Below are 20,309 nucleotides of genomic sequence, written 5' to 3' on the forward strand. Positions count from 1 at the left end.
CTTCTAGACCGCATAACCTTGCAATCTATGCGGATTACAAAAGATTACATCTACTTACAATGGAGCAATCATCATGGAATGTAATTACCCAAAAATCTAGAGAATAAGTAAGTTTTCAAACGTTTTCTAAATTCCAGAAATGAGAAAGACGGCAGCCTGATATGAAAGCATACGTTCATGAAATCTTTCGAACTTACAACCCTACACCGATGAAAAAAACTAGAAAAAGCATGAGCTTTACGTGAATGTTTTTGAGTAGCAAAGGAAAATGAATTAATCAAATAAGCTGGAGATTGACTCAACAAGACTTTATAACAGACACAGTTTTGACAATTTCCGATAAAAGGGTGTCAGATGGTCATATTTCTTCAAACCAAAAATAAGCCTGACCACGGTATTCTGAATAACTCACAGCCTAGAGATGGTCTTGCTTGTTCCGACCAAGTAAACGATGTTACAATAATCCAAATGGCCTAACACTAGCAATTGAACTAGTAGCTTGAATGCCGTTATATCAAAATAAGCTCTAATAAAACGTAATTCCAATAGAATATGGAAGCCCTTACGGACTACCAAATCCACTTGGATCTTCATAGACAAATTCTGGTCAAGAGTAAATTCCCAAAATTCTATCCGAGGAACAAACAGGATATTGTGTTTTCTTAATAATAAGAGAGTCCTCTAACACATTCTCAGGAGGTGAGGCAAAGAAAAATTTGGTCGCCTCAGAATTTTATTTCAGTCTGAAGTCCGACATCCAATTCTCAATAAGTTCTATTACTTCGGCAATAATATGAATAATATTAGAAAGCCGAAACGGACGAGAAATTACAACCGTAATATCATCAGCATAGCTGAAGAGCCTTTACTCCCAATTTTCTGAATCATGTCACATTTTTTCTGGCTTGGTTGCTTCTATAGAAAACTAACGAACATTTATGGACACAAATACTGAAGACTTATTTTAGTAAGGACCTTAAAACACTAGCTATTCTGTTTTAAAAAAAAAGATTATCACCAGTGCTGAAGTGCACCCATATTCAACCTTTTTATTCGACCTGTGGCTTTCTTTCAAGCATTTCTTATGCTTGGTTTTCCTTTGAGTGCCATCTAGTGGCAAACATCTTTATGAAGCACTACACACTGCATTAGTGCTGCCCGATTCAGGAAAAAAAAAAATTTTGATTCAATTCGATTCAGCCTACTGAATTGGTTTTTCGATTCAATTCGATTTTCCTGCCCAATTGGGTGTTTTTTTCAAACATCCTGGTGGGTTTATTTTATAGCCTCTTCACCCCCTTTGCCTTCTCCTAACCACACTGGCGCTGTGGTGTAAACAAAATAAACAAACAAAAAAGATTTTTCCTCTCTCTCTTAAATCCTAGCTCACATTTGCAGTCTAACACCAGCTCTGGCAGGATACATGTTTCAAATCTGACATATTGTAATCGCAAAAGGGAAAATATAATTAGTTTTTCTACCTTTTGTTGTCTGGTCATTCAAATCTTGTTGGTCCCAGGCTCTGGTTGTCTTCTGATAACTTGCTTGCCAGGGTCTCCTTCTTTCTTCTTTCTAATCATCCATCTGCTATCTCTGTCCTCCCCTTCCGTTTCCTCTCCCTCCCCCGGAGGTCTGGCATCTTTCTTTTTTTTTCATCTCCATCCACAGATCCATCTTTTCTTAACTACCCTTTCATCCAGCATCTCTCTCTCCTTCCCCACCACCCCAGGGTCCACCATCTCTCCTTTCTTTTCCCAACTACCCTCCTATCCAGTATCTTTATCCCCCCACCACACCTTGTGTCCAACTTCTCTCCCTTTCTGTTCCTTCCCTCCCTAAATCCCATTGTCCATCATCTCTCTTCCTCTCCTCTATTTTCAGACCCATTATTTCTCCCCCCCCAAAGTCCAAAGTCCCCCAAAGAGACATATGCATGTCTCTTTGAACCCCCCTTCCCTCCCTCCCTCCATGTACTTCTACACCAGGGGCCCCCTCCCCTGGTCTGTCCACCCCCTTGAAGGCTTGCCTGCCTGTCCTCCCCTTTGAAGGTCTCCATCCCACCTGAAGGCCTGCCAGCCTGTCCCCCCCCTTTGAAGGCCTGTAGCCTTCGGAGCGTCTTCTCTTTGCAGCGGTCCCGCGGCAAAGTGAAGACGCTCGGAAGCCGTACAGCAGCTTGCAAAGATCGCTAGCGCCAGCGATCTTATTGCAGGCTGCTGAAGTTAGGGAGATTGATTCGGGAGGGGGAAGACGGAGAGCATAGCAGCGGGTAAGCCACACTTGCCACACTTGCCCTCTAAAGCAGGAGCGGCAGGCCAGCAAAGGCTGCCGCTCCTGCTTTAGAGGGCGAGTGGGGAGGGTCAGTCAATGAATCGGGGGGCCGATTTTTTGGCGGGGTATATCAATTCAAATCGTTTCACCCGAAATGAATCGATTCAAATCGTGAAATCGGGCAGCACTACTTTGCACTGTGAAACAGAGATCATTGCTCACTTTCTACATGTATCTTGTACGCTATTACACCTGAATTATTTAAGAGCAAGATGACTATCTACCGAATAGATCGCTGCGCTCTGAAAATTCAGCCCTACTAAAGGCCAATGTTAACCCAAAATATGTTGAGACCGGCACAATGACCTTTTGTTGTCCAGGGGTTAAATTGTGGCACTCACTTGCGAGTCAATTATGGAAATGCGGTGAAAAAGGCGCATTTAGGAAACTACTTGCACAGTCTGTGTGTCTGTACATGGCCATTTGGGGGAGGATGGGCTGGAGAGGGCTTCAAAGGCCGGGAGGGTGTAGATGGGCTGGAGTAGGTTTTAACGGAGATTTCGGCAGTAGGAACCCAAGCACAGTACTGGGTAAAGCTTTGGATTCTTGCCCAGAAATAGCTAAGAAGAAAATAAATTTAAAAAATTTAAATTGAATCAGGTTGGGCAGACTGGATGGACCATTCGGGTCTTTATTTGCCGTCATCTACTGTTACTTAAAACGCAATTGTTTGTAAATGCCTTTTTCTAGATATCGATTCCTCATGATTGCTGACTTTTGAGAACTTTTTCATAATTGTTCATATAGGCCTTTTTTGGCTTTTATTGCTATATTGCTGATTTTCTGAGGATTGTTTGTTTATGTTTACGTGTTTTTATTTTGTTTTATAAATTTATGTATGTAACACTATGTAAACTGTTTAGGCCTTAAACGGTAGAGAAATTTTTAAAATAAATATCTACTGTTTCTTGTTACTTTACAAGAAAACTCATTGGGACTCAGGCCTCAATGCTCAAAAGCCTTCTGTCCATGTAAGACTGGTCAAAGTCAGTCTTACTTGCAAAGAAGCTCAGTCTCCGATGTTCAAAACAATTCTCCACAGCTGCTCCCGATCTCAGTAGCAGCCACGGAGAACCTTATGCAAATGCTTTACAAAGGAGCTCATCAATATTATAAGGAACACTCAAAATGGAAGGCCTTCTTTTTACGGGTAAAATTTTACGACAGGTCAGGAGCTGCTGTGCCTGTGTTGTGTGCATATACAGTGCTCCCCCGGTCATTCGCGGTCATTCGCAGTCGGCGATTCGCGGTCCCGGCCATTCTCGGTATTTTCCGACCGCGAATGACCGGGCAGGAGAGGGCAGCCGGAGCGCCGGCGAGTGAAGGAAATCACTCACGGTATGTTCTGATCGCCTCTTCCTGCACTAAAGTCGGGCCTCACCAATCAGGAGCTGCTTTGACCCGCAGCTCTTGATTGGCGAGACCCAACTTTAGTGCAGGATGAGGCGGTCGGAGCATACCGTGAGTGATTTCCTTCACTCGCCGGTGCTCCGACTGCCCTCTCCTGTCTCCCCAGCGTAAAACCGTATTTGCGGTTTTTCAACATTCGCGGGGATTCATAGAACGGAACCCCCGTGAATATTGTGGGGAGTACTTTATGTCCAGTGCACAGGACAAACGCACAATAACTGTGCCCATTTGAGGGCCAAAAAAACCCCCAAGCTCAGCTGATTGCGGCTTCGCTCTCCCTGTGCTGGATCAGCTGCTTGCTGACTGGCCTGTTCCCATGATCAGCTGGGCAGAGGGAGAGCAGAGGCAACTGGCAAGAGAAAGGAGCAGCCTACAAGAACTACTGGCCCTGCTCAGAAGAGCTGTGCCTACCGCTTTGCTCTTTTGAGCAGGCGGCAGGCATAGTTCCTCCCCCCCCTTTTACTGGGGCTGTTCCTCACAAACAGCATACATATAATTTGCATGCTCTTGTGCTGAACATCACCTGATAAAAAAATAACTCCTAACACTATATTTATTACCGGGTTATTGGAGCTTTGAGCAACAGGGCCTCAGCAAATTTGCAACGCCATAAAAAGGAGCATCAGACTGACGCCCAGGGAAGCCAGGGTTCAAATTCCACCACAACTCCTTGTGATCTTGGCCAAGTCATTTACCCCTCTTATTGTCTCAGATATAAAAATTAGGTCCTTTTTTACAAAACCGCAAGGTTTCTACTAGGGCCTGGAGCGCAAAATGCTCCAATGCACATGGGGGGGGGAATTATATTGCGAGCCGTTCAGGGACAGGAAAATACTTAACGTGCCTTAACATAATTCACCTTGAGCTATTACTGAAAAAGATGCAAGATAAATTCAAAATCCAAATAAACATCCAACTAAGAGTGGCAGAAACCTCCCCCCCCCAAAAAAAAATTCTATAAAACCGCATGCCCAATTTAAACATAGGCCTGGATTCCGTTAATGGCACCTACATCAGCAGGAGCCTCCAGAAATGGCGCTGGCCAAGTATCTATCGCGCATAGGCGCCGTTAATAGAATCAGGGCTTATGTCTAACGTAGGCCAGGGTTTTGTAGGCCTGCATTACCGGTGTCTATGTTTGACGAGAATCGTGTCTACAGAGGCACCTAAGGTCATTTCTGGCCAAGCCTATTTTGACCTTAAGCTTCTGAAAAAATTAGAGAGTCACGGGATAGGAGGCGATGTTCAATTGTGGATTAAGAATTGGTTATCGGACGGAAAATAAAGGGTAGCTTGAGGGTAATAAGCGGTGTGCTGCAGGGATCTGTATTAGGACCGGTGCTATTTAACTTATTTAGAAATGATCCGGAAACTGGGACGACGAGTGAGGTGATTAAATTTGCAGATGACAAAAACTGCATGGGTTAGGGACTGGCTTGGAGGTAGACTTCAGAGGGTGGTGGTGAACGGTACCCTCTCCGAAACGTCGGAGGTGATCAGTGGAGTGCCGCAGGGCTCGGTCTTGGGCCCGATCCTATTTAACATCTTCATAAGAGACTTGGCTGAGGGGCTTCGAGGTAAAATTACATTATTCGCCGATGACGCCAAACTATGCAACATAGTAGGCAAAAGCACAGTGCCCGACAGTATGACGCAGAACCTACTCTTACTGGAACATTGGTCAAAAACTTGGCAACTAAGTTTCAATGCCAAAAAATGTAAGGTCGTGCACCTTGGCAGCAGAAACCCATGCTGAACTTACACCCTAAACGGTGAGACCTTAGCAAGGACTGCAGCAGAACGAGACTTGGGAGTGATCATTAGTGAAGACATGAAGGCTGCCAATCAAGTGGAGAAGGCTTCATCCAAGGCTAGACAAATCATGGGTTGTATCCGTAGAGGTTTCGTCAGCTAAAAGCCCGAAGTCATAATACCGTTGTACAGATCCATGGTGAGACCTCATCTGGAATATTGTGTACAATTCTGGAGGCCACATTACCAAAAGATGTGCTGAGAGTTGAGTCGGTTCAGCGAATGGCCACCAGGATGGTCTCAGGATTCAAGGATCTTCCGTATGAGGAACGACTGGGTAAGTTGCAACTATACTCACTCGAGGAACACAGAGAGAGGGGAGACATAATTGAGACGTTCAAATATGTCACGGGCCGTATCGAGGTGGAAGAAGATATCTTTTCTCTTATAGGACCCACGGCAACAAGAGGGCATCCGTTGAAAATCAGGGGTGGGAAATGTCATGGCGATACTAGGAAGTACTTCTTCACCGAAAGGTTGGTTGATCACTGGAATGATCTTCCACTACAGGTAATTGAGGCCAGAAGTGTGCCAGATTTTAAGAAAAAATGGGATAGGCATGTGGGATCTCTTCATGGAGGAAGTTAGGGGGTGGGTCATTAGTGGGGGCAGACTAGATGGGCCGTGGCCCTTTTCTGCCGTCATTTTCTATGTTTCTAAATTGTTCAAAGTTGTTAAAACACATGCAGACTGTGAAAAACTGCAGGAAGACCTTAGGATATTGGAAGACTGGGCATCCCAAGTGGTAGATGAAATTGAATGTGGACACATGCAAAGTGATGCACATTACCAGATGTTAAGACCCATCTTGGGAGTCAACGCTCAAGAAAAAGATCTGGGTGTCATCGTGGACAATACGCCAACACCTTCCGCCCAATATGTGGTGGTGGCAAAGAATGGTAGCAAGATGCTATGAATTATTAGAAAAGGGATGGTAAACAAGACTAAGAATGTTATAATGCCTTTGTATCACCCAATGATGCAACCTCACTTTGAGTATTGCATTCAGTTCTGGTCTCCTTATCTCAAAAAAGATATAGCAACACTAGAAAATGTTCAAAGAAGAGCGACCAAGATGATAAAGGGGATTGAACTCCTCTCGTAGGAGGAAAGACTAAAAGAGATTAAGGCTTTTCAGATATGATTGGAGTCTACAAAATACTGAGTGGTGTAGAACGAGTACAAGTGGGCCGACATTTTATTGCATCAAGATATACAAAAACATGGGGACACTCGAAGTTACAAGGAAATACCTTTAAAACCAATAGGAGGAAATATTTTTTCACTCAGAGAATAGTTAAGCTCTGAAACGCATTGCCAGAGGATGTGGTAAGAGCAATTAATGTAGCTGCTTTTAAATAGGTTTGGACAAGCTCCTGGAGGAAAAGCCCATAAACTGCTGTTGAGACAGACATGGGAGAAACCACTGCTTGCCCTGGATCAGTGGCATGGAATGTTGCTACTATTGGCTACCGTGAAGATGGGATACTGGGCTAGATGGACCAATGGTCTGGTCCAATAAGGCTACTCTTATGTTTTGATTAGGCACCTCTGTACACAATTATGGTGTTCCTTTTTGGAGGTGCCTACATTTTTTAAAATTACATTTTAATTGGCTTTAAACTCAATTACTACAACAATTAAATTAGGCAGTAGAAGGGCTCCTACTGCCGAACTTATGGCGCCATTTAGAGAATTTAGGCATTAGTGTGCAAAGTTGGGCACACAATTTATAGAATATGGTCAGTTGTGCACAAAACTTAATTCAATAATTGTTAAGTGGACGCATGGACTTAGAGGAAAGGTATCACTGTTCGCCGACGCCGCCAAAATTTGCAACATAGTAGGCAAAAGCTTTTTACCTGGACCTACTGCTGCTGGAACGATGGTCAACGACTTGGCAGCTGGGCTTCAATGCTAAAAAATGCAAGGTAATGCACCTGGGCAAGAGAAATCCGTGCAGAACCTATGCACTAAATGGTGAGACCTTGGCTACGACCACGGCAGAACGTGATCTAGGGGTGATCATTAGTGACGACATGAAAGCTGCCAATCAGGTGGAGAAGGCTTCCTCCAAGGCAAGACAAATGATGGGTTGTATCCGTAGAGGTTTTGTCAGCAGGAGACCTGAAGTCATCATGCCGTTATACAGATCCATGGTGAGGCCTCACTTGGAGTACTGTGTCCAATTCTGGAGACCACACTACCGTAAGGACATGCTGAGGATCGAGTCGGTTGGCCACCAGGATGGTCTTGGGACTCAAGGATCTAACATACAAAGAAAGACTAAAAGAATTGCGAATGTACTCAATTGAGGAACGAAGAGAGAGGGGAGACATGATTGAAACGCTTAAGTACATCACGGGTCGCATCGAGTCGGAAGATAATATCTTCTGTCTCGTGGGACCCTCGACCACCAGAGGGCACCCGCTGAAAATCTCAGGGGAGGGAAGTTTCATAGCGACTCCAGAAAGTACTTCTTCATCGAAAGAGTGGTAGATCATTGGAACAGACTCCCACTGCAGGTGATTGAGGCAAGCAACGTGACGGATTTTAAGAGAAAATGGGATGCTCACGTGGGATCTTTAAGGGAGTAAATTCAGGGGGGCGGATACTTGGAATGGGCAGACTTGATGGGCTATGGCCCTTTTCTGCCACCATTTTTCTATGTTTCTAATTATTGGCTTTAATTAGGAATGTACTTAACTGCCCTTATTTGCTATAAATTTGCATGCTTAAATTCCAGAGCTTGCAACTTCAAGGCGGACGTGGGCAAGGGAGGGATAAGAACGGTTCGGGGGCGTGTCAGGCAGTTTAGACGTGATCACTTACTTTGAGTTCGCAAAATGCTCGGGCCTAACTTTAGACACACTACGCTTGTATTCGAGCACAGCCTTTTTGTGTGGAACTGCCATTAAAGAATTTGACCTTAGCATGCATCATCCTGGTACCTAAATTTCAGCGCCATATCTTGAATTTACCCCCAAATGCTTAATACAGATCGTCTTCCATTGTATTTTTCATTCACTTACACTTCTGAACATTTTTTTCAGTCACCACACAACGAAGCTTTAGAATGGCAGGATGTGGCCAAGGTTGGTAGTGTTGGTGGGTCTATGATAAAAATCTCAGTATTCATTACCGGTTTCGTGGAGATAGGAAGGGACTATGGGCTCAAGATTCACTAAGCAAACCGATCGTGTACTGATTGGTTTGTGAACCGAGTTCCCTCCGACCCGATTCATTAGCTTCTCCTCCGATCCGATCCCGATCCGTGCATGCAAATGAGGAGAAACGGCATGCAAAGTAGGCAGGGACGCGATTCACTAAAAAAAAAAAAAGAAGGACACCGACTGGGCTGACCGATCCAAAAATAAGCGACCGCTGAGGAGCAGTCGCTCAGGTCCTTTCCAACTACCCTGATTTCTGCCGCCCTGCTCTCTGCCCTGCTTCTCTGCTCTCAGCCCTGATCTTCTGCCTGCCCCGATATCCTGCTCTCAGCCCCGATCTCCTGCCTGATAAGATCTCCTGCTCTCAGCCCCAATCTCCTGCCTGCCACGATCTGCTCTCTGCCCCATCTCCTGCTCTCGCCCCGAATCTCTCCTGCCCTTCCCCGCAGTGCAAGCCCGTGGTTTTAACCCGCGGGCTCAAAGCGGGTTAAAACCACAGGCTCGCAAAGAAAAAAATAGCAAAAAAAATAAGAAGTTTTCTGCTCTCCCAAGCACGGAGGGCCAGCGCATGCGCAGACCATCTACAGTCAAGGAAAATGGTCAGCACATGCTCAAGGATCGCTTGGTCGGTGGGGGGTGCACCAACGATTGCTCCCATTTGCATGCAGGCCTTTTGTGAATTTGTTGACCTACATGCAATCGGACACGGAAAGTAAGGTTAGTGAATCTAGCCCTATGTTTGGGAACAAGCAACAGTCAATCTTCCCATTAAAATCTGCCAGGTACTTCCTACTAGTGACCCAGACTAGCCATTGGGTACAGTGGTATAGCGAGAGTAGGAGGCGCCTGAGGCAGTGGTGCCTCCATTCCTTCCCCTCCTCCACACCGTGTGCATGCCTTCCCTCCCCCCATATCTCTTTAACACTTTGCCAGCTTGAACAGCGTCTCCAAACTGCTGCCCGCGCTGGCCTCGGCTTGCCCTCTGACATAACTTCCTGGTCCCGTGGCCAGGAAGTGACCTCAGAGGGAGAGCAGAGGCCAGTGCAAACATCAGGTTGGAAATGCTGCGAAGAGTCAAAGAGGTAAAAGTGGGAGCAGAGAAGAGGTGCAAGTGCCCCCAACAAAATAGCACCCACGGTGGTCCAACTCCCCTTTACTATGCCACTGACTGGGGGGAGGGGGGCAGGTTGACGAGCTTAATGTGCTACTGGTCTGACCTAACATGTCACCTGTTTTTGGCCTTAGCCTATCACTTACCAGATAAAGATGATCAAAAATTAGGGTTGCCTTGTCCATCTGACCCAGGATCTGCATCATTTCATTGGCAATAAACTCTTTGTATTCCTTTAAATTGCAGTTCATCATGCTCTCCAGCTCATTTCGTATCTGAGAAACAGACAAGCGCACAACACTTTATTTAATTTATCCAAATTTCCATTCCCCACAATCCTGCATTCTTGAAGGATTAAAATAAAATATTTATTTATTTATTCAATTTTCTATGCTGTTCTCCCAGGAGAGCTCAGAACGATTTACATGAATTTATTTGGGTACTCAAGTGTTTTTCCCTGTCTGTCCCGGTGGGCTCACAATCTATCTAATGTACCTGGGGCAATGGTGAGATTAAGTGACTTGCCCAGGGTCACAAGGAACAGCGTGGGTTTGAACCCACAACCTCAGAGTGCTGAGGCTGTAGCTTTAACCACTGCACCACTCTAGAAATCAAAATGTGGTAAAAGTGAGCCAAGTCTAGGACAATCAAGCCATTGTGACATCACTGATGAGGTTGGCTCTTAGGCATTGGTGGAATGAGGCATTGTGATGTCACAATACCAGCTCTGGTTATCAGAGGCTGAAACTTTTCACACTATTTATTTATTCAATTTTCTATACCGTTCTCCTAAGGCAGCTCAGAACGGTTTACATGAATTTATTCAGGTACTTGAGCATTTTTCCCTGTCTGTCATGGCAGGCTCACAATCTATCTAATGTACTGGGGCAATGGGGGAATTAAGTGACTTGCCCAGGGTCACAAGGAGCAGCGTGGGTTTGAACCCACAACCCCAGGGTGCTGAGGCTGTAGCTTTAACCACTGCGCCACATTCTCCCCTACATAATCTTAAGACAGTTCATGAAATGCAACAAAACAAAACTTTAATCAAAAACAGCGAATGTCGCCATTTCCGCCATGCTGGTATTTCAGCCCCTCATCTTATATTCCTGCAAAACCTCCTGCGCCACCAAAAGCTCTAAAAGTAAACATGTCTTCATCTGCTGTCTAAAAGAGAGTCACACCTCTACTTTATGTAATTCCAAAGCAGACAAGAACGAAATCCCCCAGACCCCTGTGTCTGACACAAAAATAAGCCTCCCAAAACTAAAATCAAATAAATGGGGGGAGGGAGGGGGGGAGGAGGGGGAAATCACTTACTTCCTTGGAGGTCACATTCTCAAGGTCTTTGCTCACCATGATACTTCTGAGCTTAGCTTTAATGAGACATTCAGTTCTCTCCCCCTCTGTTGGCCTACAGGAAAGGAAAACAAGATTACCATACAAAGATTGCCCTGCAGATAACGCCTGCTATCCAGGGGAAAAGCCTGGTCAACTGGGAATGTGGCACATCAATCAGTTAGATAATTAAACAACTCAATAATTTACAGAAGTAGCTAAATATCATTAGCCCAACCTGCCTATGGTAAATAAAGCCTAATAAATACACATTTGACCCCTAGCCTTCTCACCCTTTCGTCTTCATCACTACTCTCTTTGTTTCAGCCCAGGGAGAGGAGGAAATAGTGGATGCTGTGGATAGGCAGACTGGATGGGCCATTTGGACTTTATCTGCCATCATGTTTCTATAACCAGAAAGCTCTATGACCTCGCAATGCAAGTGGTAATAGCCTTAGCTTATAACCATAATGTTCTATGACCTCACAATGCAGGTGTAAAGAGCCTTAGCCAATAGGGAGAGGAGGAGATAGTGGATGCTTTGGATGGACCATTTGGCCTTTATCTGCCATCATGTTTCTATGTTTCTATAACCATAAAGCTCTATGACATCACAATGCAGGTGTAAAGGGCCTTAGCCAATAGGGACAGGAGATGCAAATGTTAAGAGCCTTAGCCAATAGGGAGAGGAGGAGATAGTGGATGCTGTGGATGGGCCATTTGGCCTTTATCTGCCATCATGTTTCTATGAATTCTGTCACTACTTTTATACTTTTTTTTACTTCCATGTCCTCTCATTAAAATATTTCCTTTTCTTTTCTCCTAACATCCTCGCCTTCCAACCTCACATGATGACCGCTGGTCACTGGGCTTCTTCGGTTATGGCCGACTAAAGATAAAGGCCAATGGGCTCAATATTCATAAAGGATGTAACCGGGCGTGGAAAATCCCCCACCCAATTAAACTTCACTGAGCTGCCAATTCCCAGATATTCAGTTTAGAAAAATGTTAAAGACCAAACTATATGTTGAGGCCTTTTTTTCAATTTCACGTTGCAAGTTGGTCAAGATATATTGAATGTGATTAAGATGATTTCATGTAGCATAGTTTGTTAATATATTGTCTCCCCAGTTTTCGAGGGACACTGCTAGTATGTGATTGTGTTGTAACTGAAGATGTTTTTAATGTATTTTGTCTAGAGCAGGGATCTCAAAGTCCCTCCTTGAGGGCCACAATCCAGTCGGGTTTTCAGGATTTCCTGAATGAATATGCATTAAAAGCAGTGCATGCACATAGATCTCATGCATATTCATTGCGGAAATCCTGAAAGCCCGAGTGGATTGCAGCCCTCAAGGACCGAAGTTGCCCATGTGTGGTTTAGGCCAGGGATCTCAAAGTCCCTCCTTGAGGGCCGCAATCCAGTCGGGCTTTCAGGATTTCCCCAATGAATATGCATTGAAAGCAGTGCATGCACATAGATCTCATGCATATTCATTGCGGAAATCCTGAAAGCCCGAGTGGATTGCAGCCCTCAAGGACCGGAGTTGCCCATGTGTGGTTTAGGCCAGGGATCTCAAAGTCCCTCCTTGAGGGCCGCAATCCAGTCGGGCTTTCAGGATTTCCCCAATGAATATGCATTGAAAGCAGTGCATGCACATAGATCTCATGCATATTCATTGCGGAAATCCTGAAAGCCCGAGTGGACTGCAGCCCTCAAGGACCGGAGTTGCCCATGTGTGGTTTAGGCTAGGGATCTCAAAGTCCCTCCTTGAGGGCCGCAATCCAGTCGGGCTTTCAGGATTTCCCCAATGAATATGCATTGAAAGCAGTGCATGCACATAGATCTCATCCATATTCATTGCGGAAATCCTGAAAGCCCGAGTGGATTGCAGCCCTCAAAGACCGGAGTTGCCCATGTGTGGTTTAGGCCAGGGATCTCAAAGTCCCTCCTTGAGGGCCACAATCCAGTCGGGTTTTCAGGATTTCCCGAATGAATATGCATTGAAAGCAGTGCATGCACATAGATCTCATCCATATTCATTGTGGAAATCCTGAAAGCCCGAGTGGATTGCAGCCCTCAAAGACCGGAGTTGCCCATGTGTGGTTTAGGCCAGGGATCTCAAAGTCCCTCCTTGAGGGCCACAATCCAGTTGGGTTTTCAGGATTTCCCGAATGAATATGCATTGAAAGCAGTGCATGCACATAGATCTCATCCATATTCATTGTGGAAATCCTGAAAGCCCGAGTGGATTGCAGCCCTCAAAGACCGGAGTTGCCCATGTGTGGTTTAGGCCAGGGATCTCAAAGTCCCTCCTTGAGGGCCACAATCCAGTCGGGTTTTCAGGATTTCCCGAATGAATATGCATTGAAAGCAGTGCATGCACATAGATCTCATCCATATTCATTGTGGAAATCCTGAAAGCCCGAGTGGATTGCAGCCCTCAAAGACCGGAGTTGCCCATGTGTGGTTTAGGCCAGGGATCTCAAAGTCCCTCCTTGAGGGCCACAATCCAGTTGGGTTTTCAGGATTTCCCGAATGAATATGCATTGAAAGCAGTGCATGCACATAGATCTCATCCATATTCATTGTGGAAATCCTGAAAGCCCGAGTGGATTGCAGCCCTCAAGGACCGGAGTTGCCCATGTGTGGTTTAGGCCAGGGATCTCAAAGTCCCTCCTTGAGGGCCACAATCCAGTTGGGTTTTCAGGATTTCCCGAATGAATATGCATTGAAAGCAGTGCATGCACATAGATCTCATCCATATTCATTGGGGAAATCCTGAAAACCCGACTGGATTGCGGCCCTCAAGGAGGGGCTTTGAGACCCCTGGTCTAGAACTATTGTGAATGTTTTACTGTGAACTGCTTAGGGATAGGCGGTCTGTAAATTTTAGAAATACAGTCAAACCTCGGTTTGCGAGTAACCCGGTTTGCGAGTGTTTTGCAAGACGAGCAAAACATTTTCGCAAAACGTGTCTCGCAAACCGAGTGTTGACTCAATTTGCGAGCACCCCCCCGATAACCGGCATCGCTCCCCCCCGCTCGCAAAGGGCCCCCTCCCGCTCGAATCGGCACCCCCCACCAGAACAGGAACCCCCTGCCCGACCAACTTTAACTCACCTCCCCTTTGGCACCGGCACGCAGCCCATAAGTGCCGGTGCCGCTTGAAGATCTTCTTCCCAGTCTCTGCCGGCTTTGAGCATGTATCTGCGCATGCTCAAGCCCTTCTAATTCTCCCTCTCGCTGAGAATCTCGGCGAGAGGGAGAATTAGAAGGGCTTGAGCATCGTAGATGCATGCTCAAAGCTGGCAGAGATTGGGAAGAAGAAGATCTTCAAGCGGCACCGGCACTTGTGGGCTGCGTGCCGGTGCCATAGGGGGGGGTGAGTTAAAGTTGGTCGGGCGGGAGGTTCCTGTTCTCGCGGGGGGGGGGGGCCTTTGCGAGCGGGGGGGGGAGCGGTTCTCGTGCCAGTGCCAGACGGGGGGGTGAGTTAAAGTTGGTCGGGCGGGGGGGTGCCTGTTCACGCGGGGGGGGGGGACTTTGCGAGCGGGGGGGGGGAGCAGCGTCCTGGCTTCGGGGGGGGGTGGAAACGTATCAACGCGAGTTTCCATTATTTCCTATGGGGAAACTCGCTTTGATAAACGAGCATTTTGGATTACGAGCATGCTCCTGGAACGGATTATGCTTGTAATCCAAGGTACCACTGTAAATAAATAAATAAATTCCCTCTGACTGCCAAAGCATTACTCAGTTAATGCTGGTACGGTCCAGGGGCAGAGCCAACATTTAACCAGTTAGCATCGATATTCAGTCTGCTAACTGGTTAAGCAAGCAGATAAGAGGGCTGGATGCAAAGAACTCTGGCGATGTTCGGAAAACACCACGTAGAACACAGGTTTTGTTTAGTGACCAATGCTCCACACTAATAGCAGCAAAGGGCTGGAAGTTGTTCCTGGTGCAGCTTTTGTGCACATGTCTAGTGAATAGGGGAGGGGAGTGAGGGAGAAGGAACCATCAGAGCGCATTCGGGCAACAGAAATTGTGCGGGAAGTGTGCCATGCAGCCATGCTTCCTCCTGCCCTGTGCTATGAGGCTCTTGCAGCTGTAAAAGTCGCCCTGGCCTAACAAATAAAAGCTACCGATACCTCTAGAGCTGTCGGTAGGTTTTAGTCATCGAGACAAGTGCGCCCTTGACCTGAGCACTGCATGGAGTGGATAATGAGCTCATTTTAGTACAAGCAAACTCATTAGCACAGGACTTTCGGACACTGCTTCTGTGCATGGCAAAGCAGTGGCCAAAAGCCTTTGTGCCTTAACCGCAAAAAAAGTTTCATTTAGACTGGCTAAAACAGGTCTACATAAAACATTGCAAGCCTGGTATTCTTTGAGTATTGGGATCAAAGACAGAGTCCTAACTTTATCCAGCAAGTTAACAGTGCATGGGTCTGAATACTGGCCAGTATACAGTTAGTTTGCGGGTTGCCCTACTACCCCGATATTCAATGCCGGAAGCTAAATTTATTTATTTATTCAATTTTCTATACTGTTCTCCCAAGGGAGCTCAGAATAGTTTACATGAATTTATTCAGGTACTCAATCATTTCTCCTTATCTGTCCTGGTGGGCTCACAATCTATCTGGGGGCAATAGGGGGATTTGCCCAGGGTCACAAGGAGCAGCGTGGGTTTAAACCCACAACCTCAGGGTGCTGAGGCTGTAGCTTTAACCACTGTGCCACTCTAGAAGTCAAAATGAGTAGAAGTGAGCCAAGTCTAGGACACTCAAGCCATTGTGACATCACTGATGAGGCTGGCACTTATTGGTGGAATGAGGCCTAATGATGTCACAATACCAGCTCTGGTTATCAGAGGCTGAAACTTTTCACATTTATGTATTCAATTTTCTATACTAGTCACCCTATTTATTCAGGCACTCAAGCATTTTTCCCTGTCTGCCCCGGTGGGCTCACACAATCTATCTAATGTACCAGGGGCAATGTGGGGATTAAGTGACTTGCCCAGGGTCACAAGGAGCAGCATGGGTTTGAACTCACAACCTCAGGGTGCTGAAGTTGTAGCTTTAACCACTGCGCCACAGCCTCCCCCCAAATATCCAGCGTTAACACAGCCTGCAGCTGTGAACGGATTACAAACCACTTACTGCTGCAGGCTATCACACCCTAGACTTTGTAAGAGGAGCACATCCTTTTGCAAGATTCAAATATTTCAAAATCAGATATATTGCAAATTGGATTAGTTGGTTTTGGGTGACAATGAACACAATAGTCCCCCCTTTGGAGAGAATTTTTTATTCAGCACTATAAAATGCAGAAAAATAAAGAGAGAATGCTAGTGATGTAATCTTTGATCAGCTACTTGGAGCTTTGACTCCGATATAGAGCGAACAGTTTTGAGCAGCTGTGACTGCCAAAGTTTCTGAATTGTTCTCTCTTTAAATTTAAAATTAGTTTGCTTAAAGGGCGTAGCCATGGGCAAGTATGGCCCATCTAGTTCAGTTTCAGGCGTGGCCAGAGCCTGAATCACTGGCAGTGGTTTTATACACAGTGCCAGTGGCTGACCAGGAAGCCTTCCCTCCGACACGTTTGCATTTTGCAGCAAAGGGAAGGCTTCTGGGTCAGATGCCTGAAGAAAAGATACCCGAGCTGGGGGGGTGATAAGGGAGGGAGAGAGAGAATTTGTTGCATGGGCTGGGGGGATGAAAAGGGAGGGAGAGAGAGTCTGCTGCATGGGCTGGGGGGAAGGGAGGGAAAGAGAGAGGCTGCTGCATAGGCTGGGGGGTTGGTAAGGGAGAGAGAGAATTTGTTGCATGAGCTGGGGGAAGGGTGGAAAAGAGAGAGGCTGCTGCATAGGTGGGGGGGAAGGGAGGGAAAGAGAGAGGCTGCTGCATAGGCTGGGGGGTGGTAAGGGAGGGAGAGAGAGAATTTGTTGCATGAGCTGGGGGGGAAGGGTGGGAAAGAGAGAGAGAGAGATGCCTGCCCACTTTGGGCTCAAAACTGCCAAAACTTGGCTGTCTGGCTATGCCACTGTTTCGGGTAGTTGATATTCTCCTACAGTACAAGTTATTGAGGAGTATTGGCTGTATTTCTGTGTTCTCCTTTGGAAATTTTTGTTTATTGAAGCGATTTGACTATAGCATCCAAAATGCTCTACCATACAATTCAACTACAGATGCAGAACGTTTGTAGGTCAACTCTCGCTCTTACTTATTAAGCTGGGGGGGGGGGGAATGAACAGATTAATAAATACATCTATAAGAAAAAAGTGCACATGTATTTGGGGGCTGGAAGGGTTCTGGAGCTTGTGAAACTGATGAGTTACCACTAACTTGTCTACATAGAGAGCCGGTGAGTCAGGCCTGGTGGACTCAAGGTCTTGCATGGTGTTCCACTCATTGATGCAGCTCTGCTCAGAACCGATGCAGCTTTCGTAGTATGTGGCCCAAACCAGAGCCATGCCCCCTGGAAAGTAGTTGTACCGCCTGGCCACCTCACAAGCCTTGTAAAGGATCTGCAGGGCCGACCTTGAAGGAAAATAAGGTATCACTTTAAAATATAGTCGGACTGAAAATAACATATGGTACTTAAAAAGGGGCAATTTTACTGCCAAGTGCATGAATAAGTAAGCATATACTATTTGCTTCTGTGTGGGGACTGGTGAATTTTCAAAAGGAAAGCACACATATACATTTGAAAATTATCTCAGGGAATATTATGCCAGATCTTTGGCACTCATACTTTTGTTTTTTTAGTTATTTTATGAAAATACATGCATATTTTCTAAAGCATGCACATACACGCAAACTTCTCCGCAACCTGGACTCCAAGAACAACTCTTCCACTCCATTTGGGTAAAGTTACATGCATACATACTGCAGGCAAATAAGTTTGCATTCAATTACGCAAACTCCTATTTCCGTGCACTTAAAGCTATTTCACACAAAGAAATGGCTTTTCACATTTGCGTTTTCACTTTATTAACAGGAGGCCTAGGAGAGAATTGATTGTTGCAGTTGTCTGTGTCTTGCCTTGTCCGAGTAAACAGAACCAACGTTTCGGCCATCGTGCTGTGGCTTTCTTCGGGGTATACAAAGGCGGCTGAAACGTTAGTTCCACGAACCGAGATGTAGCGATATCCAGATAACTACAACAATCGTGACACCAACCAAGGAAGCCTAAGAGAACAGCCTAGGAGAGAAGTTAAAAAAAAATCACCTATTTTATTGAAATAAATATAGCATCCATCCACATACATTATAGTAACATAAGAACATATGCCAAAAAGGACAATCTCTCCTAGAAACCTGTAGAAACATCCACATGAGAAGTCAACCATGCAGCAACATTTAAAAAAATGAAATACCTAAATATCCAAGACAACTGTACACTTCCCCCTCCGTATTCGGGGTGGTTAGGGGCAGAGCCGGCCCGCGAATATTAAAAAACTGCAAATATTTGGACCGGTTCTGCCCCTAACCCCCGCTTCCCCCGGCTATTTTAAGCCCTGAAAGCCCCCCCTTAAGCCATACCTGGTGGTCTAGCGGGTTTTCAGGCAGGAGCAATCTTCCCACGCTCCTGCCCCGTGCAGATCGCTCACAGGAAATGGCTGCCTTGAGTTCCCGTAGTCTCTCGAGCCATTTCCTGTGAGCGATCTGCACGGGGCAGGAGCGTGGGAAGATCGCTCCTGCCCCAAAAACCCGCTAGACCACCAGGTGAGGCTTAAGGGAGGGGAGGCTTAAAATAGCCTGAAAAATGAAAATGCATTTTTTGGTTTAAAACCGCAAATAAGCGAATCCGTAGATACGGAATTCGCGAATACGGAGAGGGAAATATACTCTTATACTCTCTGAGACATAAACCTTAGCTGCTTTCTTACAGAATACCCCTTCCCTAAAGAGCCCTAAGATTATTTCAGAGGATCTCCTTTAAAAATAAAAAACCTAAAAAAGCACCTATTTTAAGCATTATTTATAAGGGCTGAAGATAAAAATGTAGTATCCAATACATACTCGTACTTGTGGGAACCCTACATAGCAGTGGAACAAATCTAGAACCCGCACCAGAAGTGCTTAATAGAATGGATCCTCAGACGGTGAGCTCAGTAATTCAGTTTGTACTTCTTCAGTGATCCATTTTCAAAGAGATAAACCCGGGTCTAAGATTAGGTCTTTATAGGCCCCTGTTAGGATTAGGGTGAAAGGTTTAATGATCTGTTAGCGGGTGGCAGTAGAAAATCAGGGAAGCTACATGGGTGGTACCAGGAGCATCCCATCCCACAAGTTTGACTTGAATTGATTTCCCGAGACCTAGAATTGTTGGAGTGATTTCTACTTCTGAATGAGCAGGAGCTACTTTGCATAGAAATTAGCATATATTTGCATATGGAGAGAATTGCTGTTTGAAAGGATATCTTTTGTGCTGTTTTGGGAACTTTTGGGGGCTTGGCACGTTGGTGAACTAGAGGAATGGGAAGAGGAGCGCGAGCATGGAGGGGAGGAATGGGAAGAGGCGGGGGGGGAGCAGAAAGGAGGAGGGTTTCCTGCGCTCCCTCCAACATGGCACCTAGGGCAGACCGCCCCCTCATTCCCCCCTTTACTACGCTACTGCCCACCTCCCTCCAGGCAACCCCTAACAGTTAGTGCAGTGGCCTGAGAATCTAGAGAATTGGATTCAGTTCCCTCTGCAGCTCTTTGTGACTTTGGGCACTGCTCCAGGTAGAAAATAAGTACTGTACCTGCATATATGTTTCTGTTTATTTGAGATTTGATATACGGCTCTTGCATTTTACTGACCTAAGCGGTAGAGAATGACACGGTGACAAAATTCATCACCGTTCCCGTCCCCGCGGATAACCGCGGGAAATAATCCCATGTCATTTTCTAGTGTCTATTTCAACTTCGGTCTTTCTACACCAGCATTCTTCAAAGCAAAGCTTGAGGGTCAGTGGTTGTGGCCATTCATACTCTGATTCTTATGTGAGCCAAGGATAATGAAGCCATTGTGACATCACTGATGTGATTGGTTCTTAGGCACTGGTGGAATAAGGCATTATGACATCACAATATCTGCTCTGGATACCAGAGACTGTCATTCTGTAGTGTCTGTTTCAACCTCAGTCCTTCTAC

The 20,309-nt window shown here is 45.8% G+C and overlaps 1 protein-coding gene across 4 annotated transcripts in view; it reads right to left on the bottom strand.

Annotated features, from left to right (window-relative positions):
* SSH1 (slingshot protein phosphatase 1) overlaps positions 1-20,309 on the bottom strand; it is a 150,101-nt gene that overhangs the window by 28,745 nt on the left and 101,047 nt on the right. For all 4 annotated transcript variants that reach the window (XM_033956908.1, XM_033956906.1, XM_033956909.1 and 1 more), the window contains 3 exons: positions 17,514-17,708; positions 11,152-11,245; positions 9,978-10,106 (listed from right to left, as the gene is read on the bottom strand). In XM_033956908.1, the coding sequence (XP_033812799.1) occupies positions 9,978-10,106; positions 11,152-11,245; positions 17,514-17,708 (418 nt within the window). The remainder of the gene's footprint in view (positions 1-9,977; positions 10,107-11,151; positions 11,246-17,513; positions 17,709-20,309) is intronic.

Source organism: Geotrypetes seraphini, chromosome 8 (genome assembly GCF_902459505.1).
Source record: "Geotrypetes seraphini chromosome 8, aGeoSer1.1, whole genome shotgun sequence".
NCBI classification, from domain to species: domain Eukaryota; kingdom Metazoa; phylum Chordata; class Amphibia; order Gymnophiona; family Dermophiidae; genus Geotrypetes; species Geotrypetes seraphini.